Genomic DNA, 27,194 nt, shown 5'->3' with positions numbered 1-27,194 from the left:
GTTTCTGGTGTAGAAACCATTTTATTATTCTAGTATAAAAGTACATGCCAAGCCATTAAAATTGTACAGCAAGTATTAGGATGCAAAGTGACTCACTGAAAATGTATGTAATGGACTTGTACAGGCAACTGCTTTACTGACACAGAAAGAAAGAGAAGGAGGGTGACTAGAGCCAGTACAGTACAAAGCAATGGTTATCAGTTAGGCCCTAGAGTCAGACTGCTGGGGTTCAGATTCTGGCATCCCTACTTACTTAACTGCTGTCTGGCCCCAGGCATATTACTTGAACTCTCTGAGCCTCAGTTTACTCATCTGAAAGAGAACAGCAGCCTACTTTATGGGGTTATGAAGAATAAATGAAATACTATATGCAAGAGGTTCAGTAGAGTCCTGGCACATAGTAAGGACTCAATAACTATTAGCTGTTTTTACAGTTATCACTGGATGACTATTAAATAGCCTTTCATGAGCCAGACATGAAAGACCACATGCTCTAATTAAATTTATATGAAATTCTAGAAAAGGCAAATCAATGTTGATAGCAGATCAGTGACTGACAGAGGCTAGGGAGTGGAGGTAGGAAGTTGACAGCAAAGGGTCACAGAAAACTTTTCAGGATGTTCTATATTATGATTGGGATGTTTTGTAAACACTTGTCATTGAATTACACATTTAACTTGGTGCATTTTTCCGTATGTAAAGTAAATCTGACCTCTCTCTTCCAAATTCTTAAAGATCTAGCTTTTAATTTTCCAGTTATTTTACATGTCAGAAGCAAGGTTCAATTTTTAAACTCAGCCAACAAATATGTTGAGCACCTACTATGTGCAAGACACTGTTCTAGGTGTTGGGGATACAGTCTTGAAGAGCACAGATAGCATCCTACCTTCATGGATTTTATAGTTCAAGCACGAATTACACAACTATGTTTGGAGTTACAAACTACAGGATGCTATGGAGAGAATACACGGTCCGGGTAGGGGGAGGTAGAGGAGTTCCAAGATGTATAAATCTCTGTCCCGCGTTTTTTAAATTTTTTGAACACAGAAGCAAACAGAGTCCTTCCACCTACTGTACAGGCGGGTGGTGTGTCAGAAGTCTCTCAGGGACCAGTGACCGTGACCCAAGGCTGCCCTCAGGCCACACCATCTGCGAGATGCGGTGGCCACCTGGAGAGGAAAAAGGACTGGAACCGGACCAAGGGCCAGGTGGATGCTTCCACGGACCCCGGGTGGGGCGCTGCTTTGACCTTGGCTTCGTCATCCCCGCGCTCTCTAGCTTCTTTCCAGGTGTGCCCAGCCACCTCAGAGCACAAGCGGCAGGTAACCCTTGGGAAACCCTCCCGGAGGGCGTGCCAGACCGGGAAACTTTATCTGGGAGGTGACTCCGCCCACGTGGGCGGGCGGGGCGAGCCTGCGGGGGGCCGGGCAAGTGGCCCGGCCAGCGGCGCGGCGTCCAGGGAGGAAATGGATGCGGTGTGGGCCTGCCGGCTCCGGGGGCGGGGAAATCGAGTAGCTGCACTCAGGCCCCGCCCGAGACGGGGAGGGAGCGCCGGGCAGTCCCCTTTCTCCCTCCCTTGCGCTGGGCTGAGCCCAGAGACGAGAGCAGGAGTCGGCTCTGAGTTCCCTGCTTGGTTTTTGGGTGGCAGCAGCCGGAGGAGGAACATGGCGCTCGTAGGCAGCCGAGCGGAGCTGGAAGCGGACGAGGTACGAGCCGATGGGGATTGCGGGCCCGGCCCCTGAAACCCTGGACAGGAGTCCAGGAGAGAAGAGTGAGCCCGGCTGGGACGGCCGAGGCCCCGCCCCCTTGGTCCCCTTTCTGGGGCGGGCGGGCTCCGGGTGGGGGCGCCCGGCCTTGGAGGTCTGTCCCGGCTGGAGCTAGGAGGGTCCCTGCGGCGCGCCGAGCGGACGCACTGCCGAGGTTCGGGGCGCCGGCCGGTGGGTCGTGGGGATGGAGGACCCACCTCCTGCCGGCACTTGGATGGGCGTGAGGGCGCGGGAGCGTAGGACCCGCAGCTCTGAGTTGTTCCGAGCCGGCTCAGCGACGCCTGTGCTTTACTTAGTCTGACCCTGAAGTCCCGGCACTAGACCTCTGGCTGTTCGTGGAATCATCCCTCGACCTGGGAATCTCACCTTCTATGGAAGTTTCCTGGTGGCAGAACCGAAAGGCTTACGATTGATGGAAAGAGCGGGCAGCCGGAGGAAGAATGAGTAGAGGGGTACCTGCCGCGACAGCAGGGCAGGGCTGCCAGGGGCTGGGGCTGGCGGGCCGAAGCCGCAGCCCAGGCTGTGGTGCTGCTTCTGTCTCGCTCCACTGGGCCCGGACATTTCCCGTAGCAGGTTCTCAGAGGGAAACCGCTTTGAGAACCGGCTCCGGCCTCCTTTGGTTTCAACTGTGAGTAATTAGCCACTTCCTCCAGTCGTGGCGCATCCGGGCCTGAGCACCCCGGGGCCAGCGCACCGGACCTGTTGATTTATTATTGACTGTTCCTTTCAGCACCTGGCAACTCCAGAGACAGCGCTCTCCCTGCTCTTGAAGTTGAGACCGAGGCTCCAGCAGCAGCCAGCACTCACAGCTGCTGTTGCTGCCATCTTACCTGACTTGAATTGTACAAGTCGCTGCCTTTAGAAGGCTTTGGTTTCAAATGATGCAATAGTGGATGATCTGGAGGAGGCGGTTAAGATTCCCGTCCATCTCTTTAATGCCAGGAATCTCCTGACAAGGAATACTATACTTTAAATGTGGGCCTTAAAATAAACAAAACAAAAACTGAACTACAGCTCCTTTACATGACAGAGAGACAAGAGAGCAAGCTGGGCTGTCCAAACCCTTGCTTACAGCCTGTCCCTTGCATTGAGGGTCCCAAGACTGTAGAGTGAAATATTTGAATCCTCATCTGTTTGTGGGAGAAGATTTGCTGTGCTTAGGGCCATGTAATTCTGTAGATCAGGGCATTGTTGAGCAGTGCTATTATTAATTAACACTGGGATAATAGGTGTAAACTGGGACTGTTTCGGACATACTTTGACAAATGGTCACCCCAGCTATGCGGACTGCCTACTAGATGAACGGTTGCGTTGAGATGCATTAGCTGGTGCGGAGGGAAGTTAGGTTTCTGTGAGTGAAACTCTGTGGAAGTTTCAGAGTAGCAGAGAACCTAGCACACAGATACTTGGTAAATAAATATTTGTTGAATGAATGAAAGACTTCAGAAAAGATGTTGCTTAATAACATCTCAGTTTTTGCCATATCATTCATTTATTTTTCTTCATTCATTATTAGGCTTCTGTTACATGCTAGGTACTATACTAGTCCTAGTTGATGAGCAAAATACAAATAGAATTCTTTGTTCATGCCAAATGTACTTTTGTCCCTCACAGTGTACCACTTCCATTGCTATAAACTGAGCAAGCATTTATTGAGCCTTTACTTTGTGCTCAAACTTGGTAGGTGCCTTAAAGAAGACATAGTTTTGCCTCTTTACGGTTCTCAGTCTGATTAGGAAGATACGACCTGTGTACAAGAACTCTAAAAAGGAGCTCTAATAAGTGTAAGCAAGTAGGAAGTAGTGTGTTGTAGACTGGATACCCTTGACTTATTTGTAGAATGTCCCTTACTGTAAATGGGCTTGAAGAACTCTAACCTCGAGTTCATAAGACCCTGTTCTTCAATTTTACTGGGTGTGCAAATAGCTTATTTCAGCTAGGAAGCTTTTCACGTATTTAAGAAGAGTTTGATAGTCTCTGTGGCCATATTTGATATTGATAGTTTTTATGGCCATTATTTGATATTCTGGGGAAGTTAAGAGGGACAAAGTACTTTGGAAGACTGAGGCGGGCGGATCATGAGGTCAGGAGATCGAGACCATCCTGGCTAACACGATAAAACCCCGTCTCTACTAAAAATACAAAAAAATTAGCCAGGCATGGTGGCGGGCACCTGTAGTCCCAGCTACTGGGGAGGCTGAGGCAGGAGAATGGCGTGAACCCGGGAGGCGGAGCTTGCAGTGAGCTGAGATTGTGCCACTGCACTCTAGCCTGGGTGACAGAGCAAGACTATGTCGCAAAAAAAAAAAAAAAAGGGACAAAGTGATATAGTTGGAAAAGTACCAGGCTAGGTTTTAGGTAACCTGGTTCTTCCCTTTGTTCATCACTTACATGTGTAAACAGCTGACTAGGTGCCAAGCCCTATAATAGCCTGGAGGTACAACAGTGAACAAGACAGACAAGGTCCTTCCCATGACTGTTGACCTTGATTGATCAAGTCTGTCAACTTCAGAGGGCTCTTTCAGTTCCCTTATCTCCTAATCTGAAGAAGGAGGGGCTGGATTAGCCCTAAGTGTTCTTCTAGCTCTAAAGATCTAGGCTTTTCTTGAGATGGGGGGGAGGGGGATGAGGGGGAGGTTGGGGGAGAGGAAGTTTCTTTTGGGGGAAGGGCTAATTATATGGAAATCTTTTTCTTTAAAAGTACCCAGTGAATGAATGATGATGGTAGAGAAGCTCTCATGGTAGCTGTAGGATGGAGGTGTTCTTGGGTAAACTGATTTTTAAATTTGTGTTTTTTTAGGTGCTAGTATGATAAATTTGGGAGCATAAAAGTTAGGACTTGCTTCCTCGTTGGAGGCAAAAACTGGTTACTGGGGAGCACAAGCATCTTAGATATTATGATGGTGTGTGGCCCTTTAAAGCTCAATCAGCAAAAGCTTATTTCTTAATATTTGAATTTCTCTCATTGGGTTTTCTTGCGTATTGCACTAGCAACATTGATAATGAGTTCATGGAAGATGTACAAAATATATTCAAGGTCAATCCAACAAATTTATTACATAGAGATGGCTGTGATTGGAGGACTTTCTGTCTTGTCAGTTGCTTGATCTTGAAGTCATCTTGGTTGGTTACTTTCACATACTTATGGGCTACTATTGGGTGCCTTGTGGCTTGCTTATATTTGGCCCTCAAATATAAGGATTTAAGAATTGAATGAAAATCATTTATGTTTTATTATTTAATTCAATTAAGGTTATTCAACTCACCAATAATGAATATCTAGCAGCTAATTAAGTTAAAAATTTTCTCATATGAGGCCTGGCGCAGTGGCTCATGCCTGTAATCCCAGCACTTTGGGAGGCCAAGGCGGGTGTATCTCCTGAGGTCAGGAGTTCGAGACCAGCCTGGCCAACATGGTGAAACCCCGTCTCTACTAAAAATAACGAAATATTAGCTGGGTGTAGTGGCGGGCGCCTGTAATCTCAGCTACTTGGGAGGCTGAGGAAGGAGAATCGCTTGAACCCAAGAGGCAGAGGTTGCATGAGCTGAGATCGCGCCATCGTACTCCAGCCGGGGCAAGAAGAGTGAAACTCCGTCTGAGAAAAAAGAAAATGTTTTTTCTCATATGAAATAAAGGTTTACTAAAAATCACTTTTCAGCCCGTGAGACCTTGTCTCTACAAAAATAAAAATATGAATAGTTAGCTGGGCATGGTGGTGCCTGCCTGTAGTCCCAAGTTATTCTGGAGGCTGAGGTGGGAGGATCACTTGAGCCCAGGAGGTTGAGGCTTCAGTGAGCTCTGATCATGCCACTGCACTCCAGCCTGGGTGACAGACCCTGTTTCCAAAGAAAACAAGAAAAATCACTTTTCAGAAAATAATTTTTTCAATAGTTTTACTTTTGCTGGAAAATAACAGTTTTGAATGTTTTTTGAAAAGTTGATTACATTGCTATTATGTAGTTATAGAAATTGGTAACTTGCATATATAATTTGATGCATTATATTTAACGTTATATTAAAAGTCACTCAGCAAATACAGTTATAAGGTTAAATGTTCATAGCTTTTTTTTTTTTTTTGAGATGGAGTCTCACTCTGTTGCCCAGGCTGGAGTGCAGCGGTGCGATCTTGGCTCACTGCAACCTCTGCCTCCCAGGTTGAAGCAATTCTCCTGTCTCAGCCTCCCGAGTAGCTGGGATTACAGGCGCATGCCACCATGTCCAGCTAATTTTTGTATTTTTAGCAGAGATGGAGTTTCCCCATGTTGGCCAGGATGGTCTCGATCTCTTGACTTCTTGATCTGGCCGCCTTGGCCTCCCAAAGTGCTGGGATTACAGGCATGAGCCACTGCACCCAGCCAAATGTTCATAACTTTTTAAACTTTTTTTTTTTTTTTTTTTAATAGGGGGGGATGGAGTTTTGCTCTTGTCATCTAGGCTGGAGTGCAATGATGTGATCTCGGCTTACTGCAGTTTCTGCCTCCTGGATTCCAGCAATTTTCCTGCCTCCGCCTCCCGAGTAGCTGGGATTACAGGCATGTACCACCACGCCCATCCAATTTTTTTTATTTTTCGTAGAGATGGGGTTTCTCCATGTTGGTCAGGCTGGTCTCAAACTCCTGACCTCAGGTGATCCCTCCTCTTGGGCCTTCCAGAGTGCTGGGATTATACGCGTGCGCCACTGTTCCCAGCTGAGATTTATTCTTTCTTTCCACCAATGTTCATTGAACCCCTGTCAGGTGCTAACAGTCTTTAAATGCTGGATATACACACTAAAGACAGTTATTACCCTTGAGGAGCACAACGTCAAGCAAAACACTGAACACAAGTCACTGTACTATTTCTGTCTTTGGGTCAGGGTAGGTTTTAGGTCGGAAGGTCATATAATTTATCATTGAAAGCAGGGCACTCTGAGTAAATGTGTGCTTTCAGTAATTGCACCAAGACAACAGGTACAAACAGGGATGATTGGCTTCCCGTGTTTAGGGGCCAGCAAAGACTTGAAAGGAGAGATGGTATTTGAACTAGGTTTCAAAGGGCAAGCGGGATTGTGTTGGGCCCCCCAGTGGGAAGGCCTTGGGGGAAGTTGAGATGGGCGGGAATAGAGAGCACTTGGTCCAGTGGGAAGGAGAGTGTCGAAGGGCAGAAACCAAAAAGGCTAGGTTGGATCGTGAATCATTGTATCCTGAGTGTCACGCTAAGGAGTTTGGGTTGTATCTCCTAAAAAATGGGAACCTGGAAGGGTTTTTTTTTCTTTTTTTTTCTTTTCTTGAGACGGAGTTTTACTCTTTCGCCCAGGCTGGAGTGAAGTGGTGGGATCTCAGCTCACTGCAAACCTCTGCCCCCATGGCCCAGGTTCAACCGATTCTCCCACCTCAGCCTCCTGAGTAGCTGGGATTACAGGCGCCTGCTACCATGCCCAGCTAATTTTTGTATTTTTAGTAGCGACGGGGTTTCGCCATGTTGGCCAGGCTGCCCTCAAACTCCTGACCTCAGCGTGATCCACCTGCCTTGGCCTCCCAAAGTGCTGGGATTACAGGCGTGAGCCACTGCAAACGGCCACATGGAAGGTTTTTGACGAGGCAATTGTGGTAAGATTGCTCATTTTAGGAAGATAAATCTGGTGAAGTGGATGCAGCCAGGATGTGGAGGTAGCAGGAGGACAAAAGGCTGTTGCAACAGTGAGTGTGGAAGATGATGAGTAAGGAAGTAGAGTAGACGCTGTGGCACTGGACAGAAGAGGCCAGAGTTGACGGATTTCTCAAAACATGAAAGAGGAATTGACTTGGTGGCCTGTCCCCCAGTTTGATGGTCAGTGGTGCAGTGAGGGAGGAGCCATTGAGTAATAATTCTGGGTTCCTTGTGTGGCTGGGTGGGGGTGCTGTCGCCTAAGGAGGAGGAGTAGAGTTCATTCCTGTCTCCTTTCAGGTGGGTAGAAGATGGGGAAGGACAACAAGCAGATGAAACTAATCCCTATGGCTCACTGAATTTTCTGATTGCGGAGCGTGGGCCATTTGTTAATGAGGGTAAGCATTTGGGCAGAGTTAAGAAAGGGTGTTTGTAAATTAGTTATGCTGGTTAGTGGAAGGAAGCAGCATCACTTTTCCGTCAGTCCCAACTCCAGCTCAGGTTAACAGACAGACATTTTCCTGAAATGTTTCCTGAAATGTTCAATCTTGAGTCTCTTTTGAAACCCTATCTGATTTTTGACAGCTGTTTTTCTTTTTTTTTTTTTTTTTTTTTTTTTTTTTTTGAGACGGAGTCTCGCTCTGCCGCCCAGGTTGGAGTACAGTGGCCCGATCTCAGCTCACTGCAAGCTCCGCCTCCCGGGTTCACGCCATTCTCCTGCCTCAGTCTCCCGAGTAGCTGGGACTACAGGCGCCCGCCACCTCGCCCGGCTAGTTTTTTGTATTTTTAGTAGAGACGGAGTTTCACCGTGTTAGCCAGGATGGTCTCGATCTCCTGACCTCGTGATCCACCCGTCTCGGCCTCCCAAAGTGCTGGGATTACAGGCTTGAGCCACCGCGCCTGGCCATGACAGCTGTTTTTCTAGTGAAACTTTTCCTCATTTTCTCCTGTCCCCCCTCTTTACCTGGATACCCACTTCCTTCCCTTCAAGTCTGGGTAACACGTATGCTTCTGCAGGCTAGTATCAGTTCTTCCTGTGCTAGCTGCTTGCCTTCTTATCTCAGTTCCCTGCCCATGGGTGCTGTTTCTAATCATCCAGTGTGAATCTGATACTGTGAGTTCAGTGAGGCTCAGAGTTTCCATCTAGCCATCTGTTGACAGCCCACCAATCTCCAGTCTTGGGTGCCCCAGTAGCATCTCAGGCAGAGTCTCCTGAAGTTACTTTGTATTCACCTCCCAAAGATAAGTACCTGGGGACTCCTGTGGGTGCTTTTGAGGCTTCCTGGGGGGAGGGATTTTCCTTTTTCCAGCCTCCTGTTGGCCACCACCTTAGTCAGCACTCTCCTCTTCTCCCCCTGTACTTCGTGGATCTGTGCTCCCTCCTGATGCACCAAGTCCGTGTATACCCAGAGCCACCATGGCCAGCTGCCATATTGTTGATGTCATCACACCTCTCTAACGGGACTCCTGAAGTGGGGAGTGCCTGGCAGTTCCTAATGCCATCATGCATCTTAAGCTCTTTATTTAAAGACTAGGTGTGTAGTAAAGCTTTTCACTGTGATCTGTGGACGTGTCCCCTTGGTATTGCTGATATTATGCCGTCATATTCATAGGGTCTACATATTTTAAAATATTTTGGTGAAATGATACACTGTATGTTTGTTGGATCTGAAGGTAACTAGTGAGTGACAATTTTTCAGTCTGACTTAATGTGTTGAGTATTGTGTTAGGTGCTGGAGAAGCAAATGCAGCTCCTGCCTCAGGCTATGGTCTAGTGGAGAGTGGGGCATGTGTGTGCTGAGAACCGCCTGGTGGAGGAGGGATGCCGGGGTACTTTGGGAGCACAGAGGAGGGCACCTCACCTGGGAGAGAGGGTAGTCAGGAATGGTTTCCTGGAGGAGGTCATTTCTTAGACATTCTGAGTCATGAAGAATGTGTAGGGGTTAGCCATGGAGAAGTGATGTGGGGAAAGGGAGCTCTTGAAGTGTCTTCCTGGAGAGGGAATAGTGGGATCAGTTGCAGAGGTGAGGGAGAGCCTGTGGTGCTCTGGACAGGTGGAGTGTCAGGAAACAAGGCTGGAGGGGTACTTGGTTAGAGTTCTCCAGAGAAATGGAGATAAACTACCCAGACTTGGGTATTTCTTCATACAGCAGTATGAAAATGCACTTATAGAATTATGGAGCCTGAGAAGCCCTACCATATGCTGTCTGCAAGCTGGAGAGCTGCGGAGGCTGGTAGTGTGGCTCAGTCCAAGCCCAGAGGCCTCAAAACCATGGAAGCTGATGGTATAACTCAGTCTGAGGATGGTAGCTTGAGAACATGGGGGACTGCAGGTGCAAGTTCTGGAGACCGAATGCTGGAGAACCTTGAGTTCTAATGTCCAAGAGAAGGAGAAAAAGGACTTCGCAGCTCCAGAAGAGGGAACAAGCAAATTTGACTTTCCTTTGTTTTCTTGTTCTATCTGGGTCCTCAGCTGAGTGGATGGTGCCCAACACTTTGGGTATGGGTAGGTCTTCCTTACTCTGTTCATGGATTCAAATGCCAGTCTCTTCTGGAAACACTCTCCCAGACATACCCAGAAATAAAAACTACCTGTTCTCTCTATCTGGTTATCCCTTCATCCAGTCAACTTGACACCTAAAATTAACTATCACAGGTAAGAAGGGCCGTTCAGAGACTTTCGTGTCAGATTGTGGAGATCATGGTGTGTGTCTGTGGGTTTCAGTGAGGAGTGGTGGGGAGTGAGCAGTACTTTAGGTGGCTCCCTGGCAAGGCGTGGAGGCTTATTGGAGGTAGACAAGCCCAGAGTGGTGGAGGCTGGTGTTTTGTCTGTTGAATGACTATTGGGACTCACTGAAGGCCCAAGGGTACCTAAGTATTAAGGTAACATGATGGGTAAGATATGGTTTGGACCTCTCTGAAAAAGACAGTCAGAAATGTGGACACAGACAGCTGTAACCTGGAATGCAGGGTAGAGTCTGGAGAGGGTTCAAGTGGCCTGTGCGAAGAGGAGAAGAGGGCTCTCACAGGGCGGTCAACCTGGACATTCTCCTGCCTGCTGCCCACCCCACCTGCTGACTTCTTTCCAGACCAAGTCTTTACTGACTAGCTGTGTGACTTAGAGCAAGTCCCTTAACGTTCTTGCGCCTTGTTTTCCTCAGAGGCAACATGAAGGAGTTGAAACTGATGATCTGTCTGTAAAAGTTCCTTTGAGTTTTTGACGTGTGTCTTCTAGAAGGTGACATTCGACCTGGGCTTCATGAGGTGGAGTTTCAGCAGGCAGCAAGGGAGCAGATCACCCCTCATTCCTTCAGGCAGAGGGAACAGCAGGGGACCTGCGCTCCTCAGGCGTGGTGAAGCAGGATGGAGGCCATGTGGTTGGAGCACAGTTTATGCCCACTTGAAGTGATTAAGGCAGGAGAGCTGCTGTGAGTGTGTTCCAGCCATATTGATCAGAATCTGGCCTTGAATGCTTAGCTACGGAGTTTGGCTTTTCTTTTTTCTTTTCTTTTTTTCCTTAAAGAGACAGGGTCTCGCTCTGTCAAACGCAGGCTAGATTAGAGTGGTGTGATCATGGTTTACTGCAGACTTGACCCCCTGGGCTCAAGAGATCTCTTGCCTTAACGCCCCGCCCCCCTCACCTACTCCCTCCTCCCCCAGGAGCTGGGGGGACTACAGCACATGACACCATGCCCAACCAGTGTTTTTCCATAGAGATGGGATCTCGCTGTGTTCCCCAAGCTGATCTAAAGCCCGTGGGCTCACGTGATCCCCCAGCCTTGGCCTCCCAAAGTGCTGAGACTACAGGTATGAGCCACCATGCCTGGCCCTGCCTTTTAAAAAAATTAGCTTTTGGCCAGGCGCAGTGGCTCATGCCTGCAATCCCAGTACTTTGGGAGGCCGACGCGGTGGTGGTATCACCTGAGATCAGAAGTTTGAGACCAGCATGGTGAAACCTAGTCTCTACTAAAAATACAAAAATGTTCTGGGCATGGTGGCACATGCCTGTAATCCCAGCTACTCAGGAGGCTGAGGTAGGAGAATTGCTTGAACCTGGGAGGCAGAGATTGCAGTGAGTTGAGGTTGAGCCATTGCACTCCAGCCTAGACAAAAAGAGTGAAATTTCTTCTCAAAAAAAAAAAAAAAAAAAATTTGCTTTTGACAGTGGAGACACACATGCACCCTTCTGTATTTGGGGAATATTTTTGCTTTTCTTCTTTTTTTGGGGTAAAGGAAGCAACGATAATGATTTCCATTTGTTTGGTTTCACTTTCCCTTTCCCAACCCCATTTCTAAGGTACAGTTTTAAACGGATGCCTATAAACTGAATTGCAGTGGGTGGTTAAAGAGACAGACAAGGTCAGAGGCACTTGGGTCATTTCACAGGTTTATGTTTCATCACATAGACTTTTACCTTAGGACTAAGTTCTGAGATACGAAACCAACTTGACCCACAGTGCTGGTGTGGGCAGCAGGACCAGTCACAGCTTCTTTGAGAAAGTGCTTGGTCCTCCTTTTCTCCCTCCCTGCTTTCTCAGACCACTTTGACCTGGCATTCTGGACAACCATGAGTCACAGTCCTTCCACTCAGAACCAAAGGAAACAAACCTCAGATTCTCACATTGTTTTTCAGACCAAACGGAGTATGATCTTTTTGAGAGGAGGTGGACAAGACAGATGAGGACAGAGAGGGAGAGTCCTTCAGAGGGGGAAGTGAGGCCTGACTCCAAAATCCTCCCCAAAAAGTACTCGTATGTCACCCGTTTGCAGAATCATCAGTCGAGGGCTCATTGACCTAGACCAGGTCCTCGATGTGCAGAGCAGCACTGAGCTTCTGAGGGAGTGGCCAGCTGGGCTTAGATTCTGGTTTCCCATTTGCTCTCTGACTTTGAACCTGTGATTTCACTTCTGACATTCTTCATTTATGAAGGATGCAGTCAGATTGTATTTTATAAAGCACCTGACACATAGAAGGTACTACTAAAATGCAAATTCACTTTCTGTTTATGCTTTTAAAGTATTGCTGCCACTGGTTCATTATCTATGGATTTAATGTAGAATCTGCAGCTAACATTTTGGTGTGTTAAAATATATTTTAACCTTTATTTTTGCAGTCAATTGAAAAGAGAATTCTACAGAAGAAACAGAAGGGAAGTGATTGGCCCAAAGTCACTCAGCTGGCTTAGGCAAGAATCAGGATTAGAAACTAGGTTCCCTAACTCTAAACTCATTGCCCTTTCCACTAGGTCAGGCGGCCCCAAACTTCTCTACAGTGGTACACATGTGTGGCTTACACAGCCTAAATATTTAAATGCCTTTTATGGAGGAAGTTTGCTGCAGACTCCTGTACTAGGTGGTCAGCAAACTTCTGACCTTCTAGGGGTGTTGTAAGTTTGTTTGTAATGTGTTGTAAGCCTTATGAATTAAATGTGCTTATTTCCTTCAGGTGCATGAAAGCGTCAAAAAAATAGGAAAAATAGAAATTTACTTGACACATCCCATTAATTAGTTTGGTTGTAAGTTCTGGAGTCAGTTGGATGTGGGTTTGAATCCCTGCTCCTCCATGTATAACCTGGGATAAGTTACTCAATCTATCTATTCCATATTCACCAGATAAATGGCAATAATATAACCTGTTGTGAGGGTTAAAGGAGACCTATGCAACGCTTAGCATGGCGGACCCAAAAGTTGGCTTGTGGCATTGTCAAGGCTGCAGTCTGTGGCTGCTCACAGGCATTGTATACATAAGGATTGGCCCAGCCAGGGTCTTGCAGAAAAACCTTCCTCTGTGATGGAGTCCTGTAGGATAAATAAATCACCTTTCAGGCTAATACCCAGGACTCCAGCTGGGTAAATTCTTTGAGTTTACATCCTCCCACCTTTCCTTTCCTGAGTGGGAGGGGAATCACTTCACAAGAAAGAGAGTAGTAAACAGGGGCTCAAAGGGCCATCTGTTCCAGCTCTATCTAAAACTGAAAAGTGTTAATATTTGTCAGCAAGGGAGGTGATAGTGCCAGTAATATTTTGGAAACAGCATTTGGTTGCTGACACATAAATGGTGTTGTTACCTTTGTTTTTTCCAAACATTTTGGTGAATGTCATAAAGTTCTTACAGGGTTTTCATGTAGTACCCAGATGTTGGTAGGAGACTATGACCTGTAAAAGGTATGTTTGTGTTCAGTTGCTGAATATAAGAGGCTAAAAGGTAAAGGAAGTAAGAGTGTGTAAGCATTCCTGAGTCCTGAAGGGACTCTAGGGTTCTTGCTGTGCCCTAAAGCAGTGTACTGTGCTAGACTGCTTTTTTTTTTCCAGCCGCTAGCAGCTGACAATAGACTGCTCTTTCTAAAATGCAAGTCCATTTTCACCTTGCCTCTTAAAATCTGTCCACAGCTTCTCATTGCCTTTAAAGTAACATGCAAACACCTTAGCATGACATATGATAAAACAAAAACTTCAGCAGAATTAAATTTAAAGGAGTTTAACTGAGCAATGAAAAGATTCGTGAATCAGTCTCTGGAGCCAGAGCAGGCTCGGAGACTGCAGCGCAGCCATGTGGTGGAAGAAGATTTATGGACAGAGAAAGGAAAGTGACGTGCAGAAAACGGAAGTGACGTGCAGATACAGCTGGATTGGTTACAGCCCAGAGTTTGCTTTATTTGAACACGGTTCCAACCGTTATCTACATTCGATGGGCCCAAACTCGGTGATTGGCACAAGAGTAGGTAAGGTCTGTTTACACCTCCACTTGTAGCTCATGATGTACCGAGAAACCTTTAGGCCAAACTTAAAATACGTAAGGAGGCAGCTTTAGGCTAAACTTGATGTAACACATGTAAGGCCTTTCTTACTCTCTTGGTAAGTGGTTCTCATATTTTAGTGTGTGTAGAAATCACCTGGCTGGGGTACAGGCGGCCTGTTACAATGCATATCCCTGTGTCTCACTGCCAGTGATTCTTGCTCAGTAGGTCTGGGGTGGGTCCTAGGATCTCGCATTCCTAACCTGGACTTTTAACCTCGGCCATTCTGATGTGCTTGTGGTTTCTTTTCTCATGCCCAGCTTCCCAAAAAGTGGTCACTTCTTCCCAACTTTTCCATACACTGTTCCCTCACCTGGACAATTCTTTTTAATCATTCAGTCCTCCTCAGGTACCACTCCACCTCCAGGTGCTCAGTAACTAGTCATGCGTCATTACATGAGGAGATGCTCTCTGAGAAATGTGTTGTGAGTCAATGTCGTCATTGTGCCAGCATCATAGTGTATTTACACAATCCTAGATGGTACAGCCTACTACACACCTAGGCTCTCAGGCATAGCCTATTGCTCCCAGGTTACAAGCCTGTACAACATGTTACTGTACTGAATACTGTAGGCCAGTATAACACAATGATATTTGTGTATCTAAACATAGAAAAAGTACAGTAAAATGTGGTATACAATATAAAAAGCAGTACACCTGCATAGGGCACTTACCATGAATGGAGCTTGCAGGACTGGAAGTTGCTCTGGGTGTCAGTGAGTGAGTGGTGAGTGAATGTGAAGTCCTAGGACATTATTACACGCTAGACTTTATGAACACTGTACACTTAGGCGGCAGCACATTTATATTTTTTAATAATAAACCTTTGATTAATGGAACTTTTTTGCTTTATAAACTTTTAAAATTTTTAAAACTTTTTGGCACTTTCCTTTTTTTTTTTTTTTTTTTTGAGACGGAGTCTCGCTCTGTCACCCAGGCTGGAGTGCAGTGGCGCGATCTCGGCTCACTGCAAGCTCCACCTCCCGGGTTCACGCCATTCTCCTGCCTCATCCTCCCGAGTAGCTGGGACTACAGGCACCCGCCACCACGCCCAGCTAATTTTTTTTGTATTTTAGTAGAGACGGGGTTTCACCGTGTTAGCCAGGATGGTCTCGATCTCCTGACCTCGTGATCCGCCCGTCTCGGCCTCCCAAAGTGCTGGGATTACAGGCATGAGCCACCGCGCCCGGCCGATTTTTAAAACTTTTTGGCACTTTCACAATAACACTTAGCTTAAAACACACACTGTACAGCTATACAAAATATTTTCTTTATATCCTTATTCAAACTTTTTTCTATTTTAAAAGTTTTTTACTTTTACTTTGTAAACTTTTTTAAAGAACTAAGATATAAACACACACATTAGCCTAGGCCTACACAGGGTAAGGATCACCAATGTCACTGTCTTCAGGGGCAGTAAGATGCCTGGAGTTGTCATCTCCTATGACAATGCTTTCTTCTGATATACCTCCTGAAGGACCTGCCTGAGGCTGTTTTAGAGTTAACTCTTCTTTTTTTAATAGCTAGAAGGAGAACTGTACACTCTAAAATCACGATTAAAAATACAGTATAATACATAAACGAGTAACAGTTGTTTTTATTATTCTGTACTATACATAATCGTATGTGCTATACTTTTATATAACCGGCAGTGCAGTAGGTTTGTTTATACTAGCATCACCACAAACATGTAGGTAACTCATTGCACTATGTGTTATAATGGCTATGACTAGGCGATAGGAACTTTTCAGCTCCACTCCAATCTTATGGGACCACCGTGGTGTATGTGGTCCCTCACTGACCGTGTTGTAGTTGCACAGCTTTTGTCTGTATTTAGCATTCCTGGCTGCCTTGAGAAGAACTATTCCTTCTTTGGCATACATGCTGCGGCATCCAACAGGAATGGGATGTAGGCGTTAACTATGATTCTTTCCTGCTCTGTAAAATTCTAGCCTTATGAATGTACTTACAAAAAGTAAACTTTATACATAACTGCTAATTAAGTTAATAGCTACAAATAAGGATTTAAAGTGTGCCAGGCACTGAGGCATCAGGCTGCACTCAGCAACTGTGAAGCAGGCATTAGAATCCCCATTTGATTGATTAGGAGACTGAAGCTCACAGAGAGGTTAAGTTACTTGATGAATGGCACATTGCCAGCAAGTGGAAGGACTCCACTGTGTCTGGTGCCTTGCAAGCTTGCCCATGTTCTTTTCTCTTTCCTACATGCCTTGCTAGGAACAGATACCACAAATCTGAAATTCAGGTGTGTCAGAAAAGAGGCTGATTTTTTTTTTTTTTGAGGCGGAGTCTCGCTCTGTTGCCCAGGCTGGAGTGCAGTGGCGCGATCTCGGCTCACTGCAAGCTCCGCCTCCCGGGTTCCCGCCATTCTCCTGCCTCAGCCTCCCGAGTAGCTGGGACTATAGGCGCCGCCACCACGCCCGGATAATTTTTTTGTATTTTTAGTGGAGACGGGGTTTCATTGTGTTAGCCAGGATGGTCTCGATCTCCTGACCTCGTGATCCGCCCGTCTCGGCCTCCCAAAGTGCTGGGATTACAGGCTTGAGCCACCGCGCCCGGCCTTTTTTTTTTTTTTTTTTAAATTCTTTGTCCTACTTGAGACTTTGGATCCAGTGACAATCCCTTTTGTTCAGTTGTTAATGGCTTAAAAGTGCAACCGTTTGTGCATCCTTCTAACAGGAACCTAAACATATTGGATAAATAGCAACTGTCTTAAGGAATGAATAGAAAATCAGGAAAAGTCATCATCCATATGAACTCTACATATCATCTGCTTTCTTGCAAATTGTACTAATCCGTTCTCATGCTGCTGATAAAGATATACCTGAGACTGGGCAATTTACAAAAGGAAGAGGTTTAATGGACTTACAGTTCCCCATGGCTAGGGAGGCCTCACAATCATGGTAGAAGGCAAGGAGGAGCAAGTCACGTCTTACGTGTATGGCAGCAGGCAAAGAGAGAGCTTGTGCAGGGAAACTCCCATTTTTAAAACCATCAGATCTCTTGAGACTTATCCACCATCACGAGAATGCACAGGAAAGACTTTCCCTGGTGATTCAATTACCTTCCACTGGGTCCCTCCCACAATGCATGGGAATTGTGGGAGATACAATTCAAGTTGAGATTTGGGTGGGGACACAGCCAAACCATGTCACAAATGGAACAAATTATTCATGTGGGCAATGTGTTTCCACAAAAGATGGTGGCCCTTCTTCACCACAGAAAGCAGCAAAGGAATTCCTTTAATGCTGTCTAACAATGTGAGAGTTTTATCCTCTCAGTCAGGAGGGAGACTTTACCTCCGTAATCCATTAGCATTATCTCAGTACACTTAAACACTCCCAGCTTTATTGAGGTGTGCTTTGCATTACTCCTTTTAAGTATAACCCAAAAAATGTCCAAGACAGATCTCAATTTAGTGGCTTATTTTGCCAAGGTTGAGGATGTGCCTGGGAAGGAGACACAGTTACAGTAGGATCTGTGCCCTGTGCATTTTCCAAAGACGATTTTGAGAAGTTCAACATTTAAAGGGGAGAGTGGCAGAAGGGGAATGGAGGAAGGGAAAGAAAGAGGTAAATAAGTAGTGAGGTAAGGGGTCACATTCTTGTGAGGCTTTGATTAGCGTTCACTGAATCCACATGTTACATGCTAAAGGAGGGAGTAGAGGAACAGTCAGTTATGCATTCTGCATTTTAAATCTGCATTTTTTGTAAGACAAAGTAAACGTATGCATTTGTCTCTGGGTGGGTGGTAGGACGATTTCTAGTCTTGTCTTTGCCCCATACCTGTGAAGATAAGCTGTTAAGTTATATTTTCAGGGTGAGATTCAACAGAACTCTGTTTTATGGTAAAGGTTCTGGGGCCCACAAGGCATTTTCTTGTGAGCAATTTGTGAAGGATCCCACCTGGGGAGATAGGTGGCCTTCTATCATTGCAGCTATCTGTTTAGGAACAGAAAGGAGGCAGTTTTTTTTTTTTTTTTTTTTTTTTTTTTTGAGACGGAGTCTCGCTCTGTCGCCCAGGCTGGAGTGCAGTGGCCGGATCTCAGCTCACTGCAAGCTCCGCCTCCCAGGTTTATGCCATTCTCCTGCCTCAGCCTCCCGAGTAGCTGGGACTACAGGCGCCCGCCACCTCGCCCGGCTAGTTTTTTGTATTTTTTAGTAGAGATGGGGTTTCACCGTGCTAGCCAGGATGGTCTCGATCTCCTGACCTCGTGATCTGCCCATCTCGGCCTCCCAAAGTGCTGGGATTACAGGCTTGAGCCACCGCGCCCGGCCAGGAGGCAGTTTTTGCGTGACTCAGTTGCGAAGCTTAAATTTTCCCTTTGTCATGATTAGTTTAGGTCCCGAGATTTTATTTTCCTTTAACGTAAGTGTTTAAGTCAGTTAATTTTTAGTAAATTTACAGAGTTGTATAGTTGTCACCACGATCCAATTTAAGAACATTTCTATCACACTGTAAGGGTTTCTGTAACCATTTTTTTCTCACTTTAGTACACTTGTAATTCTTAAAATAATTAAAAAATTAAAAATCACCAGGAGAAAGTAAAATTTCCCAGACAGAAATAAAAATGAGCAGTCATTATATATGATGAGGATAAAGCACAAGTGTTAGGCGTCACACATCAAGACGGGGAGAGCACGGGTGCTTTTGGGTCAGTGTTTGGCTTTGACTGTCACACTGGACATCATCGGGGGGTCAAGGGCTGTGTGAATTTCTCCTGCCCACATGAATAGTTTGTTCCATTTGCAAGAAAGCAGATGATACGTAGTTCATATGGATGATGACTTTTCCTGATTTTCTATTCATTCCTTAAGGCGGCTGCTATTTATCCAACATGTTTAGGTTCCTGCTGGAAGGATGCACAAACAGTTGCATTTCTAAGCCATTACCAGTTGAACAAAAGGGAATATCACTGGATCCAAAGTCTCAAGTAGGACAAAGAATAAAAAAAAATCAGCCTCTTTCCTGACACACCTGAATTTCAGATTTGTGGTATCTGTTCCTAGCAAGACGTGGGAGAGAGAAAAGAATATAGGTAGGCTTCCAAGGTAGCAGAAATGTGGAGTTCTGCCACTTGCTGACATTGTGCCTTTGAGCAAGTAACTTAACCTCTCTGTAAGCTTCAGTCTCCTGATCAATCAAATGGGGATTCTAATGTCTGCCTCACATAGTGGTTGTGTGCAGCTCTTTTACCTCAGTGTCTGGCACACTTTAAATACTTATTTGCATCCATTAATTTAATTAGCATTTGTGTATAAAGTTTACTTTTTGTGAGTACATTCATATGACTAAGTTTTAGAGAGCAGGAAAGAACCATAATAAGATTATTTAAAATACTGCAACTAGCCATAATGAACATTTTGGTATTAAATATTCATTTACCTTTACTGATAGTAATTTTATTTTTGTGAGGAAAGGTTTTGTTTTTATTTAAAAATACCAACACTGGTAAATGTCCTTTTGGAGGACTGGCTCAAGCCAGGTAACCAAGGGCAAAGCACTTCAAGCCACAGTTTCCTCACTTATACAGTGGGGCTAAATGATATAATATATGCAACTTGCTACCTGGGGTAGATAAGGAACATTCACAAAAATAAGGATAATTATAGTTTAAAAGCAGGTAATTAAGTGCTCCTAGAGGTCTGGGGTGTTCACATTTCTAACAACTTGCTTATTTAGTAATAATAGCCTATGAGAGTTCCCTGACTCCCCTCACAGGATGTGTGATTGGGTGTGGCTTATATTTATGGGAGGGGGAGTACACAGATTGGCAGGTGCAAATGCTGGGGTAAGCGCCCCTGGGCTCCGGCCCCATGGCGGCGTCCAGGGGTGGGTGTCTGTGACTCCCAAAGCCCAAGTAGCATGAGTTACAGTGCGCTTTTTTAACCTTGCTGTCCATGAATGGCTTAAGTGTTAACCAGCTCAGTGTCCTCTCCAGCATCCAGGAAGAATCAGGTCACACATGGACTTGAAGGATGAATGTGGGGGCTTTATTGAGTGGTGGAGGTGGCTCTCAGTGGGATGAATGGGGAAGTGGAAGGGGGATGGAATGGGAAGATGATCTTCCCCTGGAGTTTGGTTGTCCAGCAGCCGATTTCCTCTTCGACCATCCCCAACTGAACTCCTCTGGACGTTCAGACACTCCTCCAGACGTTCAGACACTCCTCCTCTTCTCTTTGCCATGCCTTTCTGCCATTCTTCTGCTCTTCTGTTCATTTCCTTGTGGAGTTGGGGTTTTGGTGTTTATATGGGTACAGGATAGGGGATGTGGTGGGCAAAAAGGCAAATTTTGGGTGCAAAAACAGGAATGCCTATTCTCGTTTAGGGCCGTGGGTTTCCAGGCCTGAGAATGGGGCCTTTGCCGGGGAGCCACTCTCTTCTATCCAGTGGTTCCCTGTCTCCTGTCCATATCATATGGATATATTGGTATTTCTCACAGCTTTGATAGAAAACATTGAGATTCTTGGTATCCTTTTTCATCTGGCAATCTATCAAAATGTAGTTTGATTTCACAAATGGTAGAAATGACTTTATTAAGGTATGGGGTTTCACAAGCTTAATCGTATAGCTAATTATATTTGAAATTTAAAAAGTAAAGCTACTAGCTTAGAATCTTTTTTTTATGTTTTTATTATTATTATTATTTTTTGAGATGGAGTCTCGCTGTCTCCCAGGCTGGAGTGCAGTGGCGCCATCTCAGGTCACTGCAAGCTCCGCCTCCGGGGTTCACACCATTCTCCTGCCTCAGCCTCCCGAGTAGCTGGGACTACAGGCACCCGCTACCACACCCGGCTAATTTTTTGTATTTTTTAGTAGAGACGGGGTTTCACCGTGTTAGTCAGGATGATCTCGATCTCCTGACCTCGTGATCCACCCGCCTTGGCCTCCCAAAGTGCTGGGTTTACAGGCATGAGTGACCGCACCCGGCCAGAAAGAATCATTTTGTTTCCCTAAAGGTTTTCTTGTCTTTACCTCCCTTTATAGTTTATGGCAGAGCAGCTTACATTTTAACTTAAATGAAGGTGCCTCTGTTTGATATATGCAAACCCAGTCCAAGAGGGTACTTTAGGTCTGTAAGCTTCGGGAAGCGGGTACCACATGGCAATAGATTAGGCTCTGACATTTTAAGACAGAGGGACATGTGACATGCCTAATGAACTCTTGTCTCTTTGTTAAAGACCACAAAGCATTCCATTTCAACTGTGGCAATTGGGGACAATTACCTCTTCCGTATTATTACGATTGACCTGTTCTGTTTTCTCTAGCCATTTCTCAGCTTTCTTAATTTTGGCAGTTCTTTATTTTCAGATTGACCATGCAGCTTTGTCAGATGTCACTATAGATTTCTCTCCCTCTCCCTTAATGAGAAATGATCTTAAGAGATTGTGTTTTAGCCATCTACACTATTATTCTCATACAAATGCTGATGGCCTTTCGGGCTCCCCTCCAAGCATTTAGAGCAAAAAGTAAACAGATCAGTTAAGATTTAGTAATGAAACTCAACTTCAGACAATGGCAAATCAAGCAGACCCCAATATCCTCATTTTAATAAAGTCTATTTTGGAATGAACAAGAATTAGAAAAACAATTTAGTCTTATTGCTGAAGTTTAGCTATGCCTTAGCCTTGTAAGATTCCTTGACAAAACAATTCTCATAATAAGCTAGTTCTAGGTATTAGAGTTTTCTGAGAGGGGATAAATTGTGAGAAATTTAAAGTTCCCCAGGCCAAATTTGGGACAATTTGAGCAACAAAATAATTAAGAACAGTAGAGTATTATAGGCCATAGAAAGTAATACGAAATTTTTTTTTTTTTTTTTTTTTTTTTTGAGACAAAGTCTCGCTTTGTCACCCAGGCTTGAATTCAGTGGCACAATCTTGGGTCACTGCAACCTCTGCCTCCCGGGTTCACACGATTCTCCTGCCTCAGCCTCCTGAGTAGCTGGGATTGCAGGCACCCGCCACCATGCCCGACTAATTTTTTGTATGTTTAGTAGAGACAGGGTTTCACCATGTTAGCCAGGATGGTGGCGATCTCCTGACTTTGTGATCCGCCTGCCTCGGCCTTCCAAAGTGCTGGGATTACAGGCATGAGCCACCACGCCCGACCAAAAGTAATAGGAATTCTTGAGTGCATATGGATGATAAAGAAGTAACTAGATAGCTAAATGAGGGAGATGGAAGACTCTTGCTTTGGTAGAATGCCAGAGACAGATTGGCAGAAATGGAAGGAGTGCTGACATTGGAAGCTCAGTTTCGGCGGCGTTGTAAAGATTAAGTTAGGCAACATCACCCTAGGTGCTAAATTTAGGGGTACTTTGGGTAAGGAGCATGATGTTTACCTGATCTTGCGCCATCTCACTGGAGACTCTTATTAATTGCAAGACAAGTATAGTAACTATGCAGTGGAGAAATAGGACAACACCTTGACCAGGTGACCAAAATTAACATCACAGGTAGAAGCAGATGAACATCTGTGCCTCTGGATATAAATGCCCTTAGCAGGAAACTGTCTATTCCAAAGTAGTAGTCGTCATCTAACTTGACTCTAATCACAAGGAAACAACAGAGAAACTTTAAATGAGGAACAGGAAGATACTACTTTTAAAAGAGAGAAAGGCTATAGTCTCCAAGACTGTTGATATCATACAACATAAGGGCTGTGAAAACGTTTCAGATTAAAGGAGGCTAAAGAGTTGTGACCGCCAGGTGCAAAAGCTGAGCCTAGACTGATTCCTGTTCTGTAGGGGAGAAAATACTGTGAAGGACATTGCTGGGTCAGTTGACAAAATTGGACTGTGGGCAATAGTGTAAAGTAGTTTAATTTATGGAAGTAGAGAACTCCACTGTGGCGATGTAAGAGGATATTCTTATTTTTAGGAAACATGCACTGAAGTATTTAGAGGTAGAGGATCACAGAGTTTACAATTCACTCTCAAATGGTTCAGGAAAAAAAATACTGTTTGGTTAGATTTGTTTTGTTGTTGTTTTTTTTTTTTTAGACGGAGTTTCGCTCTTGTTGCCCAGGCTGGAGTGCAATGGCATGATCTTGGCTCACCGCAACCTCCACCTCCTGGGTTCAAGCGATTCTCCTGCCTCAGTCTCTCAAGTAGCTGGGACTACAGGCGTGTGCCGCCATGCCTGGCTAATTTTTGTATTTTTAGTAGGGTTTCACCATCTTAGCCAGGCTGGTCTTGAACTCCTGACCTCATGATCTGCCCGCCTTGGCCTCCCAAAGTGCTGGGATTACAGGCGTGAGCCACCGCGCCCAGCCCTGTTTGGCTAGATTGATTGATTGATAGGAAGGAAAAGGTAGGTGGAGAGGGTGACAGCAGATTATAAGCAGATGGGGCAAAACGTTCACAGTAGATGAATTTGGTAAATGGCATACAGGTGTCCTTTGTATATTCTTTTAAAAATTAAAACATTTCTTAATTATGGGTACATAATAGGCGTATATATTTATATGGAACATGTGATATTTTGCTACAGGCATACAATGTGTAGTAATCATATCAGGGTAATTGGGGTGTCTATTACTTCAAGCATTTATCATTTTGTGTCTATATTCTTATTCTGGCAAGTTTTCGGTAAGTTTGAACTGACTTCTAAATAAAAAGTTTTTAAAAAGTTGTCTAGAGATGGAAAGTAAATAAATCCACCGAGCATGAAAGGAGTTTTGTTTTTTTTTTTTTTTTGGAGTCTCGCTCTGTCGTCCAGGCTGGAGTGCAGTGGCCCAGTCTCGGCTCACTGCAAGCTCTGCCTCCCGGGTTCACGCCATTCTCCTGCCTCACCTCCCGAGTAGCTGGGACTACAGGCGCCTGCCACCACGCCCGGCTAATTTTGTTTTTGTATTTTTAGTGGAGACGGGGTTTCACCGTGTTAGCCAGGATGGTCTCCATCTCCTGACCTCATGATCCGCCTGCCTCTGCCTCCCGAAGTGCTGGGATTACAGACGCAAGCCAGCACGCCCCACGGAGAGGATCTTAGTTATAAAACAAATTTAGCGGAAATGTTGTTTTACCTTAATGGGCTTGAACTTTTCTCTAGGTACGTCCGATTAGCTTATCTCGAAGTAATACTTTAACCTTTTTAATATTATTTGAATTGTTCATTTTTTTACATATATAGTAATACATAAAATTATTCTCACTGTAAGATATTTAAATCCTTCAGAAGCCAAACATGATTTTTCCCTTTACTATATTCTCTCCCTTCCTCTCCTCAGAAGAAACTAGCATTAAGTAAGAATCTGGTTGTGACTTTCTAGTCATAGAAATCTGCAAATCTGGCTTTTATTAAATAAATGCAAATCCGACTTTTATTAACATAAATGGGATTTTGTACCATACACCTTTACCAGGATTACGTTTTTCACTTAATGTATCTTAGAGATATATTTTCACTGTTTACTTTATTCTTTATATAATGTCTGAACAGAGTTGGATAATTGTACCATAATTTATTTAATTACTTGTCTATTGAAGATCATTTGGGTCTAATTCTAGTTTCTTTCACAACAGAGTGTGTATCATAATCTTGGTACATGAAGCCGTGGTACATGAAAATTTTACTAATGCATCCTGGAAGTAGTATTGCTGTGTCAGTGTCTGTGTGTTTAAATTTTTTAATAGGTCCTGCAAAACTGACTTCTACACAGGCTGTAACAATAGTATATGCTCATTTTCCAGCATCTCTGCCAACTGTGGATATTATCAACCTTGTAAATTTTTGCCAATCACAGGGACAAAAATAATATGACTTTTTAAGTGCACATTTCCCCATTTATTGGCTAGTGGATTTCTTCTTCAGTGCACCGTGAAGAGTGCATGTCACACCCTTTATCTGTTGTCCTTTTTGGTTGTCTCTTTCTTATGACCTGTAGGAGTGTTCTTTATTTATTCTAAATAGTAAGTTTTTACCTGTTAAAGTGCCTTAATTATTTTATCCTAGCCAGTTGCTTGTCTTAAAAGTTTTAAATTTTTATGTAGCCAAATCTTTCACTCTTTTCTTTAAGGCTTCTGGTCTTTGTGTTTTGCTTAGAAAGACTGTCCCTGTTTTAAGATTATTTAAAAAAATACCCGTACATTCTATATATTTTTAATTTTTATATTTATCTCTTTATATGGAAACTTGTATATGGGTTTAATTTCATTTTTGTCTTAGTAGATAACCAATATCCTTCGCATCAATTATTAAATATTTTCTCTCTAATATAAAATCTTAACCGAATAATAAAATTCTGATATGCACAGGAATCCCTGTCTGTATTCTTTGTTATGTTCTATTGATTTCTATATATGTTCCTGTGCCGATTCCATAGTTTCAATTTGTCAGGGTAAATCCCACAAATTTTCTTCCTTCTTGATAACTAGAACTACTTGTCAGGTTCCACTGAGAGTTCTGCTGCGAATTTTATTGACTGAGTTCCCTGTATGTAAAAAGTTCTCCTGGCATGAAAAGGAACTCAGGCTGTGGAGTCAAATAGGCCTGTGTATAAAACCACTTGTTAGCTGTGGGATGATAATTGCCCTTATTTTAGAGAAATGCCAGGTTTAAATGAGACAACGCATAAAAGTGCAAAAGTTAATGCTTCTTGTATAGATGTGCTTAAAAAATGTTATGTATATCCCCATAGTGACAGAGAAATGATATGTTCTGTGACAGTGTAATAGCTTATTAATCAGAATAGCCTTGCATTCATTTAAGAAATAGCATACTCCTATCCACATGTGAATAAAATTTGTCTTTAGTGATATTACACTTGATCTATAAATAAACACATTAGTGTATTCCTGTACCCATTCGTTTATTTCTTTATTGATTCCTTCCAGTAGTATCTTGGTGCTGTTGCTGTGGATAGGCACTGTGCTTGGTGCTTGTGGACAGAACTTATAGATATGCCTTATGGTAAATGCCGCCTGGAGGGAGGGCATACATGAAACAAATAATTGTACCTGATTTTGTAATTATGATTGAGAAATACGGTGTGAAGATAAGTTACAGTGTCTGTACGGCTCTGGCTCAGTTTGATGAAGTTCACTTTGCCGAATAGCTCAGTTTGCTGAATTTACAAAATTTTAAAAGCTTTAATGAGAATGAGTGGGCCGGGCGCGGTGGCTCAAGCCTGTAATCCCAGCACTTTGGGAGGCCAAGACGGGCGGAACACGAGGTCAGGAGATCCAGACTATCCTGGCTAACACGGTGAAACCCCGTCTTTAGTAAAAAAAATACAAAAAAAAAACTAGCCGGGCGAGGTGGTGGGCGCATGTAGTCCCAGCTACTCAGGAGGGTGAGGCAGGAGAATGGCGTAAACCCGGGAGGCGGAGCTTGCAGTGAGCTGAGATCCGGCCACTGTGCTCCAGCCTGGGCGGCAGAGCGAGACTCCGTCCCCAAAAAAAAAAAAAAAAAAAAAAAAAAAAAAAAAAAAAAAAAGAGAGAATGAGTGTAGATCAGATTCTCAAGCTGGACTCCGTGGGTTTAAATCCTGATTCTGCCACTTAGATGCTTTGTGACCTTGGGCGAGTTACTTAACCTCTCTGTGCTCCAGTTTCATCTACTTAGTAAACTGAGTAGAATATGAAGCCACTTCCGAGGGTTTTTATGAAGAGCAAATCAGTTGTTATATGTAAAAGTGTGTGGAGCAGTGCCTGGCTCATAAAGAGTGTTATAGAGGGTGTGTTAGCCATTATTGTGACTTCATTAGCATCCAAATTTTTAATACCTTATATGGAATTTTAGAATTATTTATTTTTCCCAAGTTCTTTTAAAAACCAGCTTTCTCATGGTATAACTTATATGCATTAAAACTCATGTTAAGAGTATGTGCTAAGAGTAGCACCATGTTAAGTTTTATAAATGTATGCAACCATTTAATCGCTAGTACAACTAAAAGCAGAACATTTCCATGAGCCCCCAAGATTCCCTGGTATCTATCCCTCTGCAGTCATTTCCGATTCCTTTTACTGCATTTGTTTTACCA

General features: G+C 44.2%; 1 protein-coding gene across 1 annotated transcript in view; it reads left to right on the top strand.

Moving 5' to 3' along the window:
- The first annotated feature begins 1,466 nt into the window (after positions 1–1,466).
- LOC105489086 (tetratricopeptide repeat domain 39B) overlaps positions 1,467–27,194 on the top strand; it is a 148,791-nt gene continuing 123,063 nt past the window's right edge. Inside the window, exon 1 of the mRNA XM_011753739.3 lies at positions 1,467–1,706. Coding sequence (XP_011752041.1) covers positions 1,467–1,706 — 240 coding nt within the window. The remainder of the gene's footprint in view (positions 1,707–27,194) is intronic.

The sequence above is a fragment of the Macaca nemestrina genome, chromosome 14 (genome assembly GCF_043159975.1).
Source record: "Macaca nemestrina isolate mMacNem1 chromosome 14, mMacNem.hap1, whole genome shotgun sequence".
In the NCBI taxonomy this organism is placed as follows: Eukaryota; Metazoa; Chordata; class Mammalia; order Primates; family Cercopithecidae; genus Macaca; species Macaca nemestrina.
Note: the sequence above shows the minus strand (reverse complement) of the source record. Positions and strands in the feature narration are given on the sequence as shown.